The sequence below is a fragment of the Plecotus auritus genome (genome assembly GCF_963455305.1).
Source record: "Plecotus auritus genome assembly, chromosome: 1".
NCBI lineage: Eukaryota > Metazoa > Chordata > Mammalia > Chiroptera > Vespertilionidae > Plecotus > Plecotus auritus.
The window spans coordinates 64,575,884-64,597,050 of NC_137770.1; the positions used below are offsets into that span (position 1 = coordinate 64,575,884).

The 21,167-nt window shown below is 36.2% G+C and overlaps 2 protein-coding genes across 2 annotated transcripts in view; one reads left to right on the plus strand and one right to left on the minus strand.

Annotated features, from left to right (window-relative positions):
• FAM227B (family with sequence similarity 227 member B) overlaps positions 1-21,167 on the plus strand; it is a gene marked incomplete at its 5' end in the record, with an annotated part of 208,610 nt that overhangs the window by 61,735 nt on the left and 125,708 nt on the right.
• Positions 1,136-21,167, minus strand: part of FGF7 (fibroblast growth factor 7) — a 68,508-nt gene continuing 48,476 nt past the window's right edge. The window contains exons 3-4 of the mRNA XM_080682713.1: positions 3,334-3,437; positions 1,136-2,281 (exon numbers count right to left, since the gene is read on the minus strand). Of these exons, the coding sequence (XP_080538839.1) occupies positions 2,087-2,281; positions 3,334-3,437 (299 nt within the window). The 3' untranslated portion in view covers positions 1,136-2,086. The remainder of the gene's footprint in view (positions 2,282-3,333; positions 3,438-21,167) is intronic.

Consider the following 21,167-nt stretch of genomic DNA (forward strand, 5'->3'; position numbering starts at 1 on the left):
CTAAGAAAATAAATATGAAAAACATAGGTCCTCTTCTGCCCTCACATGTTTACAAGACTCCAGAAGCTGATCTAGGAACCTACACTAGTAAGGCCCTTGAGTTAGATAACAGTTAAAAATATCATTCTTGGCCTGGCCACAGTGGCTCAGTGGTTGAGTGTCGACCTATGGACCAGGAGGTCACTGTTCAATTCCTTGTCAGGGCACATGCCAGGGGCGTGCAGGAGAGAGCCAATTGATGATTCTCTGTCATCATTAATGTTTCTGTTTCTCCCTCTCTCTTCCTCTCTGAAATCAATAAAAAAAATTTTTTTAAAGAAAAAATCATTCTTGGCATCTCCCCAGGGTAGATCTTGGAAAGGGCAGTTCTTTTTAGCTTCCTGCAGCCTGGTTAGATAGGTGAGCCACAAGAAAACCAATCGAATTTGTTGTTTCTGTTGATTTAGCTGTTTCCTGTAACTCTCACCTATAAATGTACTACCATATAACATTTATATAAAACAAAGGAACTTGAATGAAAAATATTTTGAAATTAAAACCACCATGGTGAGCATGCCAATAGTATAATTTAGATAAATTTTGACCTCCTATTAATGAATATATAAAGTGCCAATGGAAGAGTTATGAGTGGAAATTTATTTTTCTGATAAACCCATTATCTGTAGCCTGATTTCAAGCCTTTATGATATTCTGGGCCTCAATACCCTATTTTGGGCATTGTGCTCTTGCCATCTAACAGGGAAACCACTTTTAATGCTGCCATACTCCAAATGTCCAGATTTCTAGAGATTAGAAAAATTACTAACTTTAAATATACATGTTTTTTAAATATGGTATTTTTTACTGATAAGCTCAAATGTAGTCTAACTTTAAAATTCTGTAAGTTCTTTTAACTTATACGATTCAATTTAACTGACAAGAGTATGTGGCAAAACATATTTCGCATTTTTGTATTGTTCCCTGTGAGACATCTATTGTGAGATTGCTGCAGGCTGTCATTTTTGTCTGTCATCCAGGATTTGCTGGCCCGAGTGTTGTGTACTGGACTTGGTGTTGGTCACGAGGAGGAGGGAACTTGCAGTGGAGCCAGACGGTTTTGTTATTGCTTTAGAATTAAAAGCATATGAAACAGATACAGCTTATTAAGGTTGTTTTTTATAAATAACATAAACTTAAATAACAAAACAATAAAGTTCATATACAACTTAAAATAGAGTTTAATGCTGTAACCACCGAAAAGGAAAAGCATGATTATTTGTGGGGAAAACATTATTATAAGCCATATTCCTGAATATGAATTATACAAAAGATAGATTATATTACTTGAATTTTAACTTTTAGGGATTATAAAATGTTATTTTGTGGCAAGTGAGATGAAGTACAGTATTATTATCATTATTGCTATTTTATATACAAGATTTTTGAAAACATCCTTGTAGCAATACCCTTTCAATTTGAGCAGCATTAGGAATTTTGTTCCTGTTACTAGGCACAAAAATGTCCTAATCATATACTTTGTATAACTATTCAATTCCATAATAGAATTTTTGAGAATATTCCTTCTTTTCTGATTAGAGTTTAAGTGAATTATAATTTTTCACTAGAAAGCATTTCAGCTACTGCTCATCTTTCATACTTAGCCTTGACTTGATTATCTGACAAATCATTCCAGCAGCCTTTAGGTCTGACATATCTTATATAACATTATCTGCATTATTATTATTATAGCAGCCATTTAATAAGCAGAAAAGAATATTTAAATAATCATTATCAGATAATCAAATCTAACATACTCTTAAGGGTAAATTAATTTAAGAAAAAAATTACTATTACTAACATCATGATTGTACAACCAGTTTTACAATTTTTTACAACTTTTAGTTACTAAATCTGATTTTTGTGTTTATTTTTCAAACCTTTTTTAATGCAGTCTCTTAAAATAAACATAAATGCGCAAGTCCAGCTTGATCAGTTTTTCAGTAGTTTTCCAGCCTTTCTTGGTTACTTAGAGAAGAGAAAAGAAAAGAAAACAGTCCACTTAAAGAAATCTCCCTGCTGGAACTGGTTTCTTATATACCATATATTATTAGGTTATTGCCATAGGAAGAAAGTGAGCTGTTTTTTGTTCTTTCTTCGTTTTTTTTCCTCTTACAGGAACCCCCTTTTGACTTAAGGCAACAAACATTTCTCCTCCACTGTGTGTCCATTTAGCTGATGCATATGTGTTGTAATGGTTTTCCAGGATTAATTCTTTGAAGTTGCAATCTTCATTGCATTCTTTCTGTTAAAACAACAAACAAACAACATTAGCTAAATGATTTTTAGAGTGGCTCAATTAAACAAAGAGTAAGCAATAATATTTGGTAGAATTAAAGCATATATGACTTTTTTGAGTGGGCATAATGCAATTTACATATTTGCAAAAAAATAAGATCTTCAATTTAAAAATAAAATGATACACATTTAGTTATGCAACATGGTTTCAGACATGTAGCTTTGGGCAGTCAGTTGCTTCTGTTCTTTAATAATGGGAGTGATTTCCCCCTGATTAGCAGCTCTCATTTTACTATGCCCCCACTCATTCCCTAACCACTGAAACTTTGATATGATTAGCAGAGCCTCTGCCTCCCTCAGCTGAAAGACATATTTCACAACCTTTATTTCTTACTACACTGTCTGCAATAGTGATGGAAAATAAAAGGATAATTTATTTGTTTGTCCATCTAATCATTTATTCATTCATTCATTCAGTTAAACCTATGTTTTTATGTAATTAACCTGTGCCAGGTATTGTGCTGGACTGTGGGAATACAAAAGATAGTTATACTTTATTACTGTGGGATGAACTGTTATATATTTCACATTGTAATAAAGTGGGAACAATGGGAATACTTGCAGTTTAAAGCCCATAATTTTGAGATTGATAAACTTCTGAATTTTTCCCCCCAAGAATTTCCATGTCAGCAATGTGCAAATTGAGTGAACTCTAACAATAAGAGCTTTAGTATTGATGGATGGAAATTTTATATTTTAAGTATCTAAAATGCACATGGAATGTTAGAGCTGGAAGAATCCTTAGAAGTTAGCTAGTTTAGCTAATTTTACAGATGAAGAAACGAAAGTCCAGAAAGCTAAACAATTTGTCCAGAGACACACATGTGGGGAAAACAACATGTGGCATTTTCTTAATGCTTGAATATAAAATGTTGTAATGAAATCATTAAATTATATGGTAAGAGAAAAATTAATTCCATTTTTACTTTTCAAAAAGGCAAGATATTCTTGATAAAAATAAGTTTGGAAAATTAAGGCTACACTATCAATTATTAATACCTTTGCATAGAGTTTTCCTTCCTTGTTCATTGCAAGAAAATATTCACTTTCCACCCCTTTGATTGCCACAATTCCAACTTCCACTGTCCTGATTTCCATAATATCTGCAAGGAATCACAGAAAGATATGTCAGTTATTCACTCAGCTTTGCACATTATGCAAGAATGGCCATTTGTCTTTATTTCTGTTCAATTGGAAGTTAAGATTATTAATGTGATTATTACTTAGCACATACACACAAACACCAGATCACTACTTATTATATATGTGCAAACTACTGATTTTTTTATTTTGTACAAAAAGATACTTATCTGGATTCAATGAAATAGTTACATATTTGAATTTAGCTTTTTCTTCTCTAGAATTACATTTCTAATTTACAAGAATAATAACAATAAAAAATAGCTAAGAATTGTTCCAGCGCTTATGTAGTAACACATTTACTCACCACTAAGACTATGAGGCATGTACTCTTGTTATCCACAATTTATAGATTAAGAAGCTCAGGCATAGAGAAATTTAGAAATTTGCCCAAATTCTCTCAGCTGGTAAATGGCAGAAGTGGAATTTGAATCAAGATGGTCTGGCTCTTAATTGTTACATCCTATATAATAAAAGTATAATATGCTAAGTGTCTGAACAATAGGTCAACTGTTCGGTCAGCCGCTCAACCAGTCAATGATGCACACTGACCACCGGGGGGCAGATGCTCCAACCGGTAGGTTAGCTTGCTGCTGGGGTCCGGCAGATCAGGTCTGGGTGAGAGGGCCGGACATGCCCTGGAGCCCTCCCACGGTCCCTCCCTGGCCAGCTGGCCCTGATTGGCCTGATCGGGCCCCAGTCGGGACTGGGCAAGACGGCCCCAATCACTGGCCAGGCCAAGGGACTCCACCTACACACAAATTCGTGCACTGGGCTTCTAGTAATACTATAAAAGCATAATAAGCTGACATCTTTATTTTTCTGCTTAAACTCTATCTTTAAAAATATTGCTAACAGAATACCTCTTGAATATACCAAAATTTAATAAAAATCCACTTAAAGCAATTGTAAATGATGGTAAACAGAGCCTAAACTTCAAAAAAGATTAATAGTCAGTTTTTTTGATCCATGGAAAGATAATTTAAAACAAAATTATGAATCCGATTCATATGTTATTTTATAACTGAGTACCTAAATAATTGTTGAAATTAGTTTTACAAAACTTGTAGTTACCACAAGAATGTTACACTATTATTTTGTATTATGTATATTTTCCTTAAGTGCTATATTGTAATGACTCATACTAAATACAGTAAAACTTCAAGAAAATTTTAAAGATGATTTGGGAATTAAAAGTTTAGTGAACCTTTTTATGTAATTTCTGTTAATTATACTTTCAACATGAAGGTGCAAACATGAGACATTCTCTTTCCTGCCCCTCACACAATACAAAGAAAATTCTGAGTTAAAATTATCTGTATAAATTGAGACTCCAAAAGCTATTTTCTAAAATATCCATTTAATTAAAGGAAAATCTGATGTTTTACTCCCATGCCTTTAGTTCATCCTCTTATTCTTTTTGCTTCGGTTTTCTTATCGAGAGAATTAAGTTGTTACTCTTTTCATCGGGATTAATGTACCCTGGCTAATATTTGTTATCTGTCTCACATACGTGCTGCATATAGAAGCCACTTTCCAGTATACTGTGCTTGGCACCTGTCAGGGCTCATCCAGTTGAGCATTCAGAGCTGCTCATCCAGAAACTGGGCTCTGTGTAAAATGCAAAGGAATGGATATTAATCTTTCTAAGTATTTATGAAGTGTTGTCAGGATGCATAGTACTGTAATGTAATTTTAGGATACAAATTAAGAAAAATTGCCCTGGTTTCTGAATTCCAGAAGTTAAAAATCTAATATAGGCAGCAAACACATCTGTAGATATACCTTAATTGAATGAGAAAAACCTTTTTGGAAAACACAGCCCTGAAAAGGAGGCTCAGGGAAACTTTAGCAATTGTTTACAAACACGTGGAGGCTGTGATACTGATGCAGTCATACAGCATTTCACAAATCTTCACTGAGAGCCAGTCTGTTTGAGGTCACTTCAGAGACAAACCGTGCCCTCTGGGAGTACTGTATCTGGTAACTAACTGTTCTTTGTGTTCATTAAAGGAATAGCAAAGGGAAATAATTTACAATGCCTCCGATTAGGTTAGATTTGTACTAATACCATGAATGATACTGAAAAAATTCACTGATTTAACATATTTGCAATATCTTCTAAATTGCAAATGTATCTATTTAAGAACATATGGAGCAGTGGGTTTCTAAAGATCTTACCACTGCAAAATTAAATGAAGAGGTCAGTGTTTTCCTTATCGTCAATCCATTTACTCCCGCTTCCCACCCTTTATTCAATGTTATATTTTTTCGTAGATAGAAGAGTACTGATGAATAGGCTTAGGATATCTTTCATGTGCAATTGTAATTAGGGAATAGAATCTGTAATGTTTGCTGGCTTTTATAGACCAGTGTTCACACAATATAACTGTGATAGAGGTATTGTTGATTATGATATGCAGACAACTTCCCTTTCAGGTCCAGTCATGACAATATGTTTATATTGTCTCACCTCCAAACCCTTGTTTTCTCTATCCCCTACCTGTCCATTGCCCATCTAATTTTTGTTGCACTCTGATACTTAATAGGTGATGAATATTGTTCATCGTATCCCTCCACATATCGGGGTTTATTATATTAGAAAAGGTTTAGATTTTTGTAAGTTTATCTTTTCTAGTGAGTCTAGATTTATGTTTAAGAGTTTATGTATAAAATAATAGAGTAAATTTGTTCTCAAAGATGAAAGGCATGTTATATGGGTACATCAAATTGTTAATGACTGTGGTAGCATAATGATAGAGTTCAAAAAATAAATAAAAGACATCATCTCACATGATAGAACATGAAAAATGAAATATGTCAAGTAAATGGCCATTTAGCCTTGTTAACAATATTTTTGTTAAAAATATTGTCAATCATAGTATCAATTCCTTACTTAGCATGATGATTAATGATATTTAGCATTACTTAGCATGATGTTACTTACAAAATAGGAAAAATGCCCAAAATGGCTTCCTGAATATTTTTCTGTGAATAATTTCTGTTAAAATCATTCATGAATTTATCTAAACCTTTTGGCTTATGTATTATTTAAACCTGATTCACACTTGCAATGAGAAGTGAGGAACCTATTGCTATTACTTCAATAGCTATGTACTTCCAGAATTTTAGATGTTCCCCTAATGAATATAAAAAATTAATGCTAATTTTTTTGTTCTTATTACCAACAGGATTTATGATGCTAAACTCTTTTAATGTTCCTGTTTGAAAGAATTATTTTATTAATCATTTATTTTTAAATCAGTTTTAGGTTCACAACAAAACTGAGGGGAGGGTACAGAGATTTCCCACATACCCCTGTCCCCACACATGCATAGCCTCACCTATTACCAACATCCCCTACCAGAATGGTACATTTGTTACAATTATTGAACCTATATTGTCACATCACTGTCACCCAAAGTCCATATTTTACATAAGGTTTACTCTTAGGTTTACACATTCTGTTGGTTTGTATGTGTATCTATCATCATTGTATCATACAGAGTAATTTTTATCGCCCTAAAAAAAATCTTCTGTGCCCTGCCTTTTCATCCCTCTCCCTTATACCCAACCCCTGGCAACCACTGATCTTTTGCTGTCTCTATAGTTTTGCTTCTTCCAGAATGTTATATAATTGGAATCATATAGTAGATAGGCTTTTTAGATTGACTTCTTTCACTTAATCATATGTATTTAAAGTTCCTCCACATATTTTCATAAATTGATCAAGCAGGAAAAATATTTTTCATGTCTCATCACACAAAAATCTGCACCCCCCAACCCCAGTTCCTTGAATATTTCTTTTCCTTGAACCTTTTAAGCTTTATATTTAAAAGTTTAGAGGGGGCATATATTAACATATATTTGCTAGCATGATAACTAAAAATTATTTTAAAGTTGAAAATAAGTGGAGGCAATGGTTTAATGGTTATTTGGCCAATCAGAACATTTAAATTTGTCCTTAAACATTTTAAATATACTTTCTTGGGCACATTAAAACTAAGAATTGGTATCAACAAAGAAAAAAATAATGACTTTTATGATTTTCTGTCAAGCCTGGATTGTTGATTGGGAAATTTTAATCATCATATATTTACTAGTGTCCTGGTACACGGATTTGTGCACATTGAAAGGAAATTATTTAGAATAAATATTTTAATATCATTATTTGCCCTTTCTCTATAATAGAAGTGTCAACCAAATTCACGATTGACAATGACAGATGGAAACATGTGTGGGATTGGAGCCAGCGAGAGCTTTATATGTATTGCACATGCACAAGTCAACTTAGCCTTTTATATATATATAGAATAAACTTGCTTAATTAGACCTGCTTTCTGATGTAGCTAAACTTTTTCCAGCCCAGTGAAGCACCCCAACTTCTCTTTCAGGTAATTGTCAGCAACACAGCAGTAAATATCAACACAAAGTAGATTATCATTGTAGATCACGCAGGGAGAAAAAAATGGTGAAATATTTCACTGCAGCACTGTTTGATTGACTATATTCTGCACAGTGAGAAAAACTGAGGTCACTTTCAAGGTCCACCATTTCTTATTTCTTTTCAGTTGGGTCAAGTTACTAAACTTTCTAAATCTTTGTTTTCCGGCTAATGAAAAAAAAATAGGATTCTACCAACCCTCCTATCTACCTACTCCAGGACTTCTGTGAGGATCACAGATGAGGCATGGGAAAATGCTTCACAGACTTTTGGTTAAATTGTGAAATAAAGCAAGTCGTGTTCCTGGGCTGAAGAAACTGCAAGGAGGCTAGTTGTCACCAGGGAGAGGAAGCCGGGCATTGCCACGTGACGTCATTACCTGGTGCCTACAGCCACCATTTCCGGGCTGGGCTGGGCTGTGTACAGCATTTTGCACCATGGGGTCTTGGCAGCATTGGCTGAGATTTGGTGGGCTGTTGCTCTGGGGTGGTGGCGGGGCCTGTATCCAACTTGGAAAAAGCCAAGTGTTGTTTTGTGGGTGACAGAGCTGCAGTGCCGTTTCTCTGTAAATGGCCAGTGCACTCACAGCAGCTCCTGCGTTGAGCATCTGCCCCTGGTGGTCAGTGTGCATCATAGCGACTGGTTGGATGGTCAGACACTTAGCATATTAGCCTTTTATATACACTGAGTGGCCAGATTATTATGACCACCTGACATTTGTAGGCAAATTAGCCGTGCATTGCATCATATGGGATATGGAAGCCAAAGGCCTGTTCGAACACTTTTGCTGTCTGGAGTTACCAAGATAAAACATCTCCAATTCGCATAGGAATACAAGGATTAGACAGTCAAGCATTGGAAAAAAGTCATGTGGTCTGATGAATCACGTTTTCAGTTGCATCATGCAGATGGCAGAGTGAGAATTTCACGGAAACAGCATGAAAGCATGCACCCCACATGAATGAGTACAACCCTTCAAGCTGGTGGGGGCAGTGTTATGGTTTGGGGCATGTTTTCCTGGCATGATTTGGGCCCTTTAATTTGTGTGGAGCAACGTCTGAATAGCACAACATACCTAAGTATCATTGCTGATCAAGTTCATCCTATCATGTTGATGGCATATCCCAATGGAGATGGCTTCTTCCAACAAGACAATGCACCATGCCACCACGGTGCTCATATTGTGGAGGAGTGGGTTCAAGAACATGAGGGAGACTTTACCTTGCTTAAGTGGCCCCCACAATCACCAGATCTCAATCCAATTGAGCATTTGTGGGACGAAGTTAAAAGAGCCATCAGGCAGCTGGTTCCACAACCATCACATCTCACAGAACTGGACAGTGCTATTCATCAGGCATGGTGTCAGATTCCTCGCATCACCTTTCAACATCTCATGGAGTCAATGCCAAGAAGAAGCGCCGCAGTATTGAAGGCAAAAGGTGGCCCAACGAAGTACTGATGGGGTGGTCATAATAATCTGGCCACTCAGTGTATATAGACAGTACATTTATGGCTAAGGATTCCATTTACTATTACATTGAAGTACATACATATACATACAAAAAATATGTGTACAAAAAATATTAAAAAAACAAAGCAACTCAGTTAAAAATTGGGCAGAAGATCTGAACAGATGCTCCTGAAAGAAGATACACATGGCAAATATGCATATGAAAATCTGCTCAGCATCTTATGTCATTAGGGGATTGTAAATTAAAACAATGAGATACTACTGCACAACTAATAGAATGACTAAAATCTAAAAAACTAACACCAAAATGCAGACAAGGATGCAGAACAACAGAAACTCTCATTCATTGTTAGTGGGAATGCAAATGGTATAGCCACTTTGGAAGACAGTTTGGTGGTTTCTTACAGAACACTAAACATACTCATCATACAATCCATTATCCTGCTCCTTGGTATTTACCCAATTGATTTGAAAATTCATCTTTACACAAAAACCTAACATGAATGTTTATTTCAGAGTTTTATTCATAATTACCAAAACTGGAAGCAACCAAATGTTCTTCATTATATGAATGGATAAACAAATTATGGTAAACCATACTTTAGAATATTTTCCAGCAATAAAAGGAAGTGAACTATCAAGCCACAAAAAGACATGGAGGAACCTTATATGCATATTGCTAAAAGAGCAAAATCAGTCTGAAAGGCTACATACTGTATGATTTCAATTTTGTGAAATATGGACAGTTATGAGGAGTAACATTATAATAGAAAAATACATTCTGGAAAGGGTTCAACTACACAGACAAGAGTTTGGGGAGAGATGAGAAGGGATGAAAATCTGAAGAATGGGATTTTTAACACAATGAAAATATTCTGTGTTGTGTTGTAATAGTGGATACATGATGTTAGACATTTGTCAAAACACATAGAACTACATATACTAGTAGAAAAGAGTAAACTTTAGTGTAAACTATGGACTTTAGTTAAAAATATGAATCATTATTGACTCGTCAATTTTAACAAATGTCCCACATTAATACAAGTTGTTAATAATAGAGGAAATATGAGGAGAGGTTGGGATGATATAATGGGAACTACTATCTACCCAATTTTTCTGTAAATCTAAAACTGTTCTTTAAAAAGTCTATTAATTTAAAATACAGTCTAGATTTTAATTAACAATATAATATGATTGAATGTGCGAGACACTTTTTATACTGACCTTTTTATTATTCTTGTCCCAAATATGTAGTATATCTGGGGTTTATTATTAGTTACTACTACTAATGTCTTCAGTGATGGATTAAAATCTGCCTACCAAGTTTATGACTTCTCTTTGTGAAATATGGACAGTTATGAGGAGTAAGGTTATAATAGAAACACACTTTGGGAAGTGTAGGAAATACATATATTCTGTATATAGGTGACTGTATATGTGTATTATCTCTCAGGTGCTTTGGGATGGAAAAATCATTGAGGTCCAGTAATATTTAGAAACCTGATGTCATAAAAATATCTGGACATGAATAAAATATATATCAAAATTCAGTTAGAATTTTCCCTTACTGCAGAAAAAGAAAATGAATGATACCCAGCAGTATGTGCCAATTGCTAAAAAGAATAGGATGGAAATCATTTCAATAGAAATTCAGAAGGAAGATGTGTTGCATATCCTAGGTTATCAAGGGAGGAGTTGAGGAACAGACAAAACTTGAGTGAGATCTTGAAGGATGGATAAGGTTGAAATAGGTGCAATGAAAACATAGGGTGGAAACATAATGCTAATTGGAAGAGAAACGTATATGTAAGACCACTGAATCAAAGATTCCAAAGTCATGTTCAGAAGAGAGAAACTACAGCTGTCTGGAGTAGGAAGTGTCTCTAAGTAGTAGAAGAAGGTGGAAAGGAGCTATGAATAGATTGTTGAGGGCCTTTATTTTCAATTTAAGGAATTTTAACTTTTGTTTGTAGACAATGAAGAGTCATTGGGGGTTTGAAATTTGGAAAATGTCAGGATATGAATTGTGTTTTAGGAAAATTAATTGGATGTGCAGTGTGGATAGGAAAATGACAAAAACTATATAAACCCAGCTTTTTTCCTATGTTAATACTGTCAGTTGATGTTCACATTGACCTATAATGTGTTATTGTGATTTCTAAATAAGTTAATGCATAAACCTTTTTAAAATGTCTCACTTTATATTTCTAATATAGGAAACAGCAGTGATTATAACCCATATGGAATAAAGCTCTTTGAAATCCTCAATAACTTTCAGGATTTCAAAGGGATCTCAAGACTAAAAAGTCTGAAAACAGTTTTTGTAAATTAATTCTATTTTTCTTGGGTGTTTAGTTGCAGTTTGACTGTACTTTGTATATTGTACCCATATATTTGTGGGTTGAATATCTTTGGCTATTTTATATAGCTCTCTATATACATGGACTTATAAATTAAAACTCCATGGCACATGCATACAGAAATGCTCAATGCGCTCCAAAATGTCTGGAGAATTTCTTGCAAATTGTAATTAAATTATGTAAGTAAATAGTAACCTATGTAAAACATTCATGTTTGATCAGCTTGGTTTCTAGTTTAATGTTAGTATGGCTTTAATTAAAGAATAAGGCTAAGGTATATATTTATACTGCTATGATTTTTGACACAATTATAAGGATAGCAAAGAATTTTTCTAAATATATGCTGAATTTGTGACATCTTAAAATCCTGTATCTCAGTGTTACGTTTTTCACATATCTTGCATATAATTACTCCAATTATTATTGTGCGCTTGCTGTTTTAAGTTCAAAATAATTGTCCTCAAAGAACAATAGACTGATGATTCTCTCTCCTCCTAGTTTCCCTTAGATATCTTCAGTCCTTCTCTTCCTTGCTTTTTAATTACAGAAATCCACTTTCCAAATGTTTTCCTTAATTAGAGTTGTTGTAAGATCTTCATAGACCCTAGGTACTGCTATTTCCTGAGACTTCCCTACACAGATCAAATATTAAGATACTAGAGGCCCGGTGCACAAAATTGGTGCATGGGTGGCAGGGGGTGTCCTTCAACCCAGCCTGCGCCCTCTCGCAATCTGGGACCCCTCAAGTAGGGTCCCAAGGCCTGGCCAGCGAGCAAGGCCTATCAGGGCTTTCCTTTCCCCGGCTGCCAGCTGCTGGTCCCACCCTTGCCGCTGCCACTGCTTGTCATCTGTGTGGCACGGCCCACCCCCTCCTCAACCAGTCACCTCCCTCTGCGGGTGACAGGTGTGGGGTGCTATCACTTGGCTGCCCTGGGCCTCCCTCTGTGGGGTGATTGCTGGCCAGCCCCACACACCTGCCATAGCATTGCTGGCTGGTGGCCTGGGCTTCCCTCTGTGGGGCGATCGATCACCAGCCCCCCCAGATTAATCCCCCACAGATGGAGGCCCCACCCACCTGCTGCAGTGCTGCCAGCTGGGTGGCCTGGGCCTCCCTCTGTGGTTGCTGGCTGGGTGGCCTGGGCCTCTCTCTGTGGCCGCCAGCCAGGTGGCCTGGGCCTCCCTCTATTGGGCGATCATGGGGCGATGGTGGGGGCCCCCCGACCAATTGCATCACACCCACCTTGCCTGGCCTGGCGCCAGTGTGTGTCATAGTGTGGTTGTCCAGAAGGTCATCTGGACAGTCGTTCTGCTATTCGGTTGTTTGGTCAATTTGCATACTACGCTTTTATTATTATAGATTTCTCATCATATATAATATTTTATAATTATTTCAAAGTATAGTGTAAATTTCCTTTTGAAATTATTTGGCCTAAAGGAACCAATTGAATTCACCATTAGCTATATTTTTGTAAATATTGTACATTCTTAGGATTTCTTACAAAATGAAAAATTATCAAATCATTTTCAAATTTTATGGAAAAAATTATATATTTTATAAATAATAAAGTTGACTCAATGGTATGTTTTATATGTTAAATATTTGCTAATCTTTGTTTTAATTTTCTTTTCAATTCTCATTGCTAATACTTAATTTTAAAGGTTTAAATATATTTGTAAGCCCTTGAACTTCTTGGGTCTTTGTCTGTGGGCCAGTTGAATAAAATGCTCTTAACTCTGGAATCTTTTCAAAAGACTTCTTCAGTTCCCTTTAACTAGTACCACATTTCTTCAACGTATAGAGTAAATCTCAGTTTCCTCAATTTAACTCTTGTATTCTAACTTCTAATGTATTTATTGGCATTCTCTCTTCAGGGTCATCAATGACCTAAGTGCTAAATCCAAGAGATTTTTAGATTATAATAACTTCCTTCTATGCATCTTTTGGCACTCTGGACACCTTATGCTCTGTCCCTAAACCTCACTGTATTTTTAATCCTGCACTTCTCTGATTAATTTATTCAAAAATGATTAATTTTGTGTAACCGTATCTATAGATATTTTTTGCTAATTTATTATTTTTTAACCTAAAAGTCTTTTTTCCATTTTACTGTCTGAAATACATTTTATTTCAGCTTCTATAGTTTTAGTTTTAAGTATATCTTTTGAATTCATCTGGAATTAACTTGGGGGTATGGTAAAAGACAAAACTCTAAACTGATGTTTATTTTCCTGGAAATAGCTAGCCAGTTTTTTCACCATTACTTATTAAATATTCTATTTCTTTTTTTACTGATGCAATGCCTATCTTTTGCCTTTTATTGGTCATCTTGTTTTGTCCAACTGATTTATCTGTCTGTTGTATACCCACATTATTGAACATTACCAATTTTGAAGTGGCTCATTACATTTATTGGTAGCTCTAATCCTAGGTGTTACTAAATGTGTGTATATATTCAGAATAAATCAATACCTTTTCCACATAAAAGATAGATAAAGATACTGGTCATGCACTCTCTGGGCAAAGCATCTGCAGCTTCTTCAGCCCTGCCTCATTCAACATGGACTCCAGACTCTTCACCAGATATTTATCATTGATTTAAAACCAGCTTCTCAGCAGGAACTAGACCAACATAGATATAATAGTCTAAGACAGAATATTAGTCATTATTTCCCTTAATATGGACCTCAACCATAGTAATATAATTTCACCATCTTTTTAAGGAATAATTTTTATCATTTCATTATTTTGAAGTTTTGATATAATAAAAAGTGTGCCTATCAAAAAAGAAATCTTATTTCAGATTAGTATATTTTTCCAGGGTATTTTTTATAAAAGCTGTTTAATTATAACAAATCATATCTATAATAATAAAAGCATAATATGCAAATCGACTGAACGGCTGAAGAGCAGAACGACCATCTGGACGAAGCCGGGGCTGCAAGGCCAAGGCAGCTGGGATATGAGAGTCGAGCCCCTTGCATAAATTACGTGCATCAGGCTTCTAGTTTTAGATATAGAGACATATATCAACTATTCCCTTTTAACAAATGAAGAGTGCTTCTTTTTAAATTAATTATGCAAAAAAGCATGCGTTTGTGAACAAATAAATTTCAGAATCATGTGATATGTGCAGAATTAAAATGTATTAAAATAAATATAAATGTCATAGCATTAAAGATGTCAAAACATACTTTCTTACTCTGATCTGATATTGGAATAATTCTAGTCTATGCTTTAAAAAATTAGCTCACTTATTTTTACAATCTTACGTAGTTTCTAACATGATATAGGAGAGATACTATCATTCTGCTATTTGGAAATAGTGCTTCACAAATGAAGTATTGCTAGTGAATAAAATCATTACACCCCCTACCAAAAAAATAAAGCCAATTCTAGTATGATTGTCACAATATTTTCTGCAATGTACAAAATTATTTAACAAATATTTGTTGAGTATTTACTATTGCTGAACCCCATTCTGAGCACAGGTACTTAATGACCTAGAGAAGATTATCGAAAATGAATTGTGAAATTATCTTAATGTTTCCTATTAACTTATGTTTAAGTCAGTGATTTCTATGCTTCCTATTGTTAACTGACAGCCTGTTAAGGTTGTAAATTTAACTTCATATGACAGTGAATGAACCTATTTATATAATAGTGAATACAACTGTGATTTGATTAAATAATGAAAGAATGAGTAAACTGGGTCATGAGAAAATTTATCTCATCTTTCTAATTGCCAAGCATTCATATTTGATAAAACGGTGAAAGCACTCAAACAATTTTTTCTAAAATGGAAAAAATATAATTAATTTTAGAAAAACTATATAGAAGTTGGAAAAGATTTGTTTTTATGCCTTTAGTTAAATTAATCCCCCAAGCACCTTGGAAACTTCTGAGTAGTATACATACAATTTATTGATAAGGAGTGAGTTGAATTTCTTAATTATATAAACTACTTTAAAACCAGTGACATACTGGTGGCTTATATTGAGGTTATAAAATTCCCAGGACTTCATTCATGTAAGTCATATCTCCTATGTTTTGTTGACATGCAACTCATTTTTTCACTGCAGTTTGGATCTTTATATTTCTGTCTGATATTGAGTATTCCTGAGTATCATATTTTTTTAAGTTTTAATTCAACTACCTCGAATGTTATATGTAAATTGACAAGGAATAAATTATAAATAAATGATATATAAGTATACTAGAAAATTTTGACACACCAACATATTAGCTATTCCTTTCATTTATTTGTTACTAGAGGCCTGGTGCACAAAATTCATGCACTGGGGGGTATCCCTTAGCCCAGCCTGCACCCTCTCCAATCTGGGACCACTCAGGGGATGTCTGACTGCCAGACATCTGGGCCTAAACCGGCAGTCAGACATCCCTCTCACAATCCAGGACTGCTGGCTCCTAATCACTCGCCTGCCTGCCTACCTGATTGCCCCTAACCGCTTCTGCCTGCCATTCTGATCACCCCCTAATCGCTCCCCTGCCAGCCTGATTAACACCTAACTGCTCCCCTGCCGGCCCCATCGCCCCCAACTGCCCTCCCCTGCCGGCCTGATCTCGCCCCTAACTGCCCTCCCCTGTTGACGTGATCTCACCCCCAATTGCCCTCCCCTGCTGGCCTGATGGCCCTCAACTTCCCTCCCCTGCCAGCCTGGTCACCCCCAACTGCCATCCCCTGCAAGCCTGGTCCCCCCAACTGCCCTCCCCTACCAGCCTGATGGCCCCCAACTGCTCTCCCCTGCCAGCCTGATCACCCCTAACTGCCTATGCCTGCCTGATCACCCCTAACTGCCCTCCCCTGCAGGCCTGATCTCGCCCCCAACTGCCCTCCTCTGCTGGCCAATTTGGTTCTTATTGGTCGGTTTCTATACCAGTCAGCATCAAACACTCCGCCTCCTAGGCAGCCATTGGCTCCTCACAGTTGACCCAGATTTGGTTCTGATTGGTCAGTTTCTATGCCAGTCAGCATCAAAAGCTCCACCTCCTAGGCAGCCATTGGCTCCTCACAGCTAACCCAGATTTGGTTCTGATTGGTTGGTTTCTATGCCAGTCAGCATCTCTGGGCCTATCAAAGGGGCCTGATCAGAAAGGCAGGGCTGATCAGCAGCCCTGGTATAGGCCTGGAGAGAAATGGAGGCGCAGCTGCTGACCAGGCCTGGAAAGAAAGAGAGAGACAAGTGCTGATCAACAGCTGCCACAGAGGCTACGTATCAGACCCTGCTTCTCTCTTCAGGCCTCTCTTAGGGCCTCATTTGCAGCCCCCTCAGCAGTCAGTGCTGGGTCACCATGCCTGCAGCTGTAGCAGTCAGTGCTGGGTCGCCATGTCAACCCAGCGCTGACTGCAGGACTGACTTCTGGTTGGTTGAGCTTCCCAGTTGTTGTGGATGTGATGGACTCAGGGTTTTTATATATTAAGATTGGCAAATTTGAGAGATGTCTTCATCTCTAATATACAATGCATTTCTTATGCATCCACTATTAACCATTGAACTGTGCTTTTTTATACCATTTAAAGTTATACGTTTTAACCCTGCCCCTTGTTTAATGAGGCATACTGGGTTTTCTATTTTCTCTTTGTCTTATCTGCAATCCTTAAATCTTCATGTTTATGACAATACAATGTCATTCATTATGTCATTCATTCTTTCATTAAACTATACATAAGAATTTTTCCCCCAATTTTATGAGCAAAGAATATTCATTGTTCCTTTATTTCCTTTCTCCTCTTTTTCCATAGCAATATAATTTTTAGCTGGCTGCACAAAGTAAACATTACATTTCCCAGTCTCCCTTGCAGTTCCGTGTGGCCATGTGACCAAGTTCTAGTTAGTGCAATGTGTGAAGGGTCCCATAGCAATGATGAGAAGAGGTAGCCAGCAGAAGCTCTTTGTACCCACTTTTTCTTTTTCTTTTTTCCATTCTCCTGCTGGAAGTTGGATTCTACCTTAGATTGCGAGAACAGGGAGATTGTGAAACAGTGAGATCGTGGAACAGTGAGCTGAATGGAGCCTGGAAATTCCCAGATGTTTCTGTAGAACAGAGTTGTCATGTCTCCAGATGTTTGTTGGAAGGAGAAATATAGACAGGTTATAGCTGTTCCTTTAACTTCTAAAGTCATGAGTTTAAACTAGAAGAAGAAATGAAAACAACACCTGTGCTCTCATGTCTTTCATTTTCCTATTCAGAATTTCAATGTGACTAGACATCCCAAGTTTCTTTGGTGCTGTCATTCATCCCCACATGTGTCAGCATTCAGTGAGCTTGATGAATCTTCACTATTTATCCTTTACATCTTGATACATATGTCAATAATAACCCAAGCAAGCCCCCTAGTAAATTGTGTCAAACCTGTGTTCAGTTGCTTGCTAACCAGTAAATAACCTCATTTCAGAAAGCTTTTCTGAATGCTCCTCATTGTTACATAAAGCATGAGATGCCATTGTCAATCTTTCAGAAAAACCAGATTTACCATTCTTAGTTAGAACATCATAACTGTTCATTTGTGAGGAAGACAATTGTTGAGATGCATAACTGTGTTCAGCACTCTGAATATGTGTTGTCTTTTTTTACCATATCAATTTATTTTATTGGCCATATTCTTAATGATAGTTGGGATTCCCTAGCCTCTTTAGATTTATTTTCTTCTTGGCTTCCTTCCTGAATTAGTTTTTTATCCCTTTAAAAATGCTTACCTTATCTAATAAGCTGAAACATAGAAAAGAGTGCCTCAAGCCTTTTTACTTTCACATATAGCCAAGAAAAATAGCTTATAAATTCTACACATGATTGGTGGCCATTGCAGACACAAACGCAATAGATACATCCCAGGTCACTTCAAATTGCTCCCTTGGTATCTGTATGTCCTGGAATTTTTTCCCAGTAAGCTGTTGAGTTCCTGGAAGAATTTCTTTCAATTTTCTGGATGGTTCCCTTGTCAATGCCTCTATACTTCGTTAATTTTCTAGAAAGTGAAGCATAATGCTGGATAAACGACCTTGATGTCAAACATAGCTTCTTTCAGCAACTATGATAGAATGCAAATACTCAACATACTTCACAGCAATGATTGAAATTATTTCTATCTCATTTACTCATTTCTCTTGCTATGTCCATTTCCCCAACTTCTAGGCCCACTGGATGTTTTGGCTAAGGCATAAGGATAAGGAGTTAGAGAAGTCAAGGATCATTTCAAATTTGACTGATTTTGAGAACGACATGCAAAAAGTTAGGGGGGTGCTATTTTTATTGGGTTGGAACTGATAACATGTTTGAGTTTTATGAAGACATTGAGCTTGAAGTGATGGCATTTTTCTGTATCTTGTTCCTAAATTTGGCATAAGCAAATCACTCTGTGATCCAAATCCACAATAAAGTTCTAGTTCTGCTTAATTGTTTGTTAGCAATAAAAAATAATTTTGCATGGCACAAAAAAATCAGAAGATATCAGACTAATAAAAACATGGTGATGTTGGTGTTTCTACTTTTTAATATTTAATATTTACTCAGTGTTCCCAGTGTGCCCAGTGTTTGTAGGTGTCACTCAAAGTAGCTTCACATGTGCTGTCCTATCCCTACTTCCCTCTTTAATCTGCAACCACATCCTGGAATTTCATTATTTTCCATGCTCTGATCACAATACTGAGATCTTCAAAAGATGAAGCAAATCAGAATGTCTCAGTTTGACTATGATTACATGCAGGGCTTAAACTTGACTAGCATGAATGATATTAAGACATGTATTGAAGCATAATTACCATTTCTATTTAATCCCTTCCTCTGTTGTTAAATGGAACCATTGAACTCTTTCATTGTACCAGGAGAGTGAGAATTCCTTGGTGTGATGTGGATAGAAAGTTCCTCAGTTCTCTTTCCTTATCATTATATCTCATTTTTACTTTGCTTATTATTATATCTTCCTAATACATTATAACCAGTAGCTTCTCAATCATATTATTGCTATTATCCACCACTTTTAAAGGCATAGCTTAGTTGTGACCAAGATCTCTGTAGTTGAGTTCAATCAATGATGCCAGTGGTTGTGAGATTCTCAACTACTTTTATTCTGCTATTTAGTAAAATCAGGGTATTTAAGTAGTTTATTGAATTCTTAGTGATACCTAAGAATTTAATCTATAAAACACTGTTTAACATTGAATACAAAAACAAAGCAGTTTTTACTGTTCTGACTCTATGAAAGGGAATAAAAATTGTTGTACTATTAAAATCCAAATGATTTGTTAGTCTGAGATTTTTAGAATGAAATAAAATAATGGTTATGTCATACATAATTTATTAGAATAAAGTATAAAATATTTTGATGATTAAACTAATTTTAATACTCCATACTGTTCAAATAGAATAGAATACATTTAATTTTAAGGGTATCTCTGAAAGTAGCAGTTTTGTATATTAGATGGTACTCAGTGAAATGAATGATATATTTACCTCAAACCAAAACATGATCCTTTAAAGCAAATATGATTGAAAGCAGAGTAACACAAGTCTTACATTGACCAAGATAGGTAAATTGCTTATAAGAAAATAAGTGACTGATGTACTATTTAAATTTCACTCTTAAATTTATTTTAAAGATGGTTTATGAGTCATGTATTTTCTTGTAAGTAACTTCTATCATGAACCAAGTTTCATCAAATTATCCTATATAATAAAAGCCTAATATGCTAAGTGTCCGGTAGTCCGGTTGTCCATTCAACCAATCAAAGCATAAAAGGCTAATGATATGCTAAGGCCACTCAACCACTCGCTATGCACTGACCACCAGGGGGCAGACGCTCTGACTGGTAGGTTAGTTTGTCGCTGGGGTCCAGCCGATTGGGACTGAGCGAGACGGGCCAGACATGTCTTGGAGCCCTCATATGATTTCTCCCCAGCTGGCCAACCTCCCGCATCCCTCCCGGCCCTGATCATGCACAGGTGGGGTCCCTCAGCCTGGCCTGTGCCCTCTCACAATCCGGAACCCCTCAGGGGATGTCAGAGAGCCAGTTTCAGCCCGATGCCACAGGCCAAGACCTCTATTGTGCACTGGACCTCTAGTATAAGATAATATCCAATTAAGAAGATGTAGCTACCAGTATTCTGTTTCAAGATGTCAACCTAAAACATAGGCAGGTGATCTTAAGTGATATATGCATGTTATTCAAAATTTACTTTCTCAAAAGTTACAGTAAAGCAGACAAATGCACACCAAATTATCTTAGGTTGAATTAAATTTGTGCCATCAAGTAAGCAGAGTGACTACTTAACATGAAAGACAAATCTCTTTTTAAACCTTTAGGTAGCTATTTGGTGCACATGCTGAATTTGCTGCCTGGAGGCAGTGATTCAATGTTTGAGTTGAGCTTCACTTTGAGAAGTGAGTTCAGCTTCCCCACA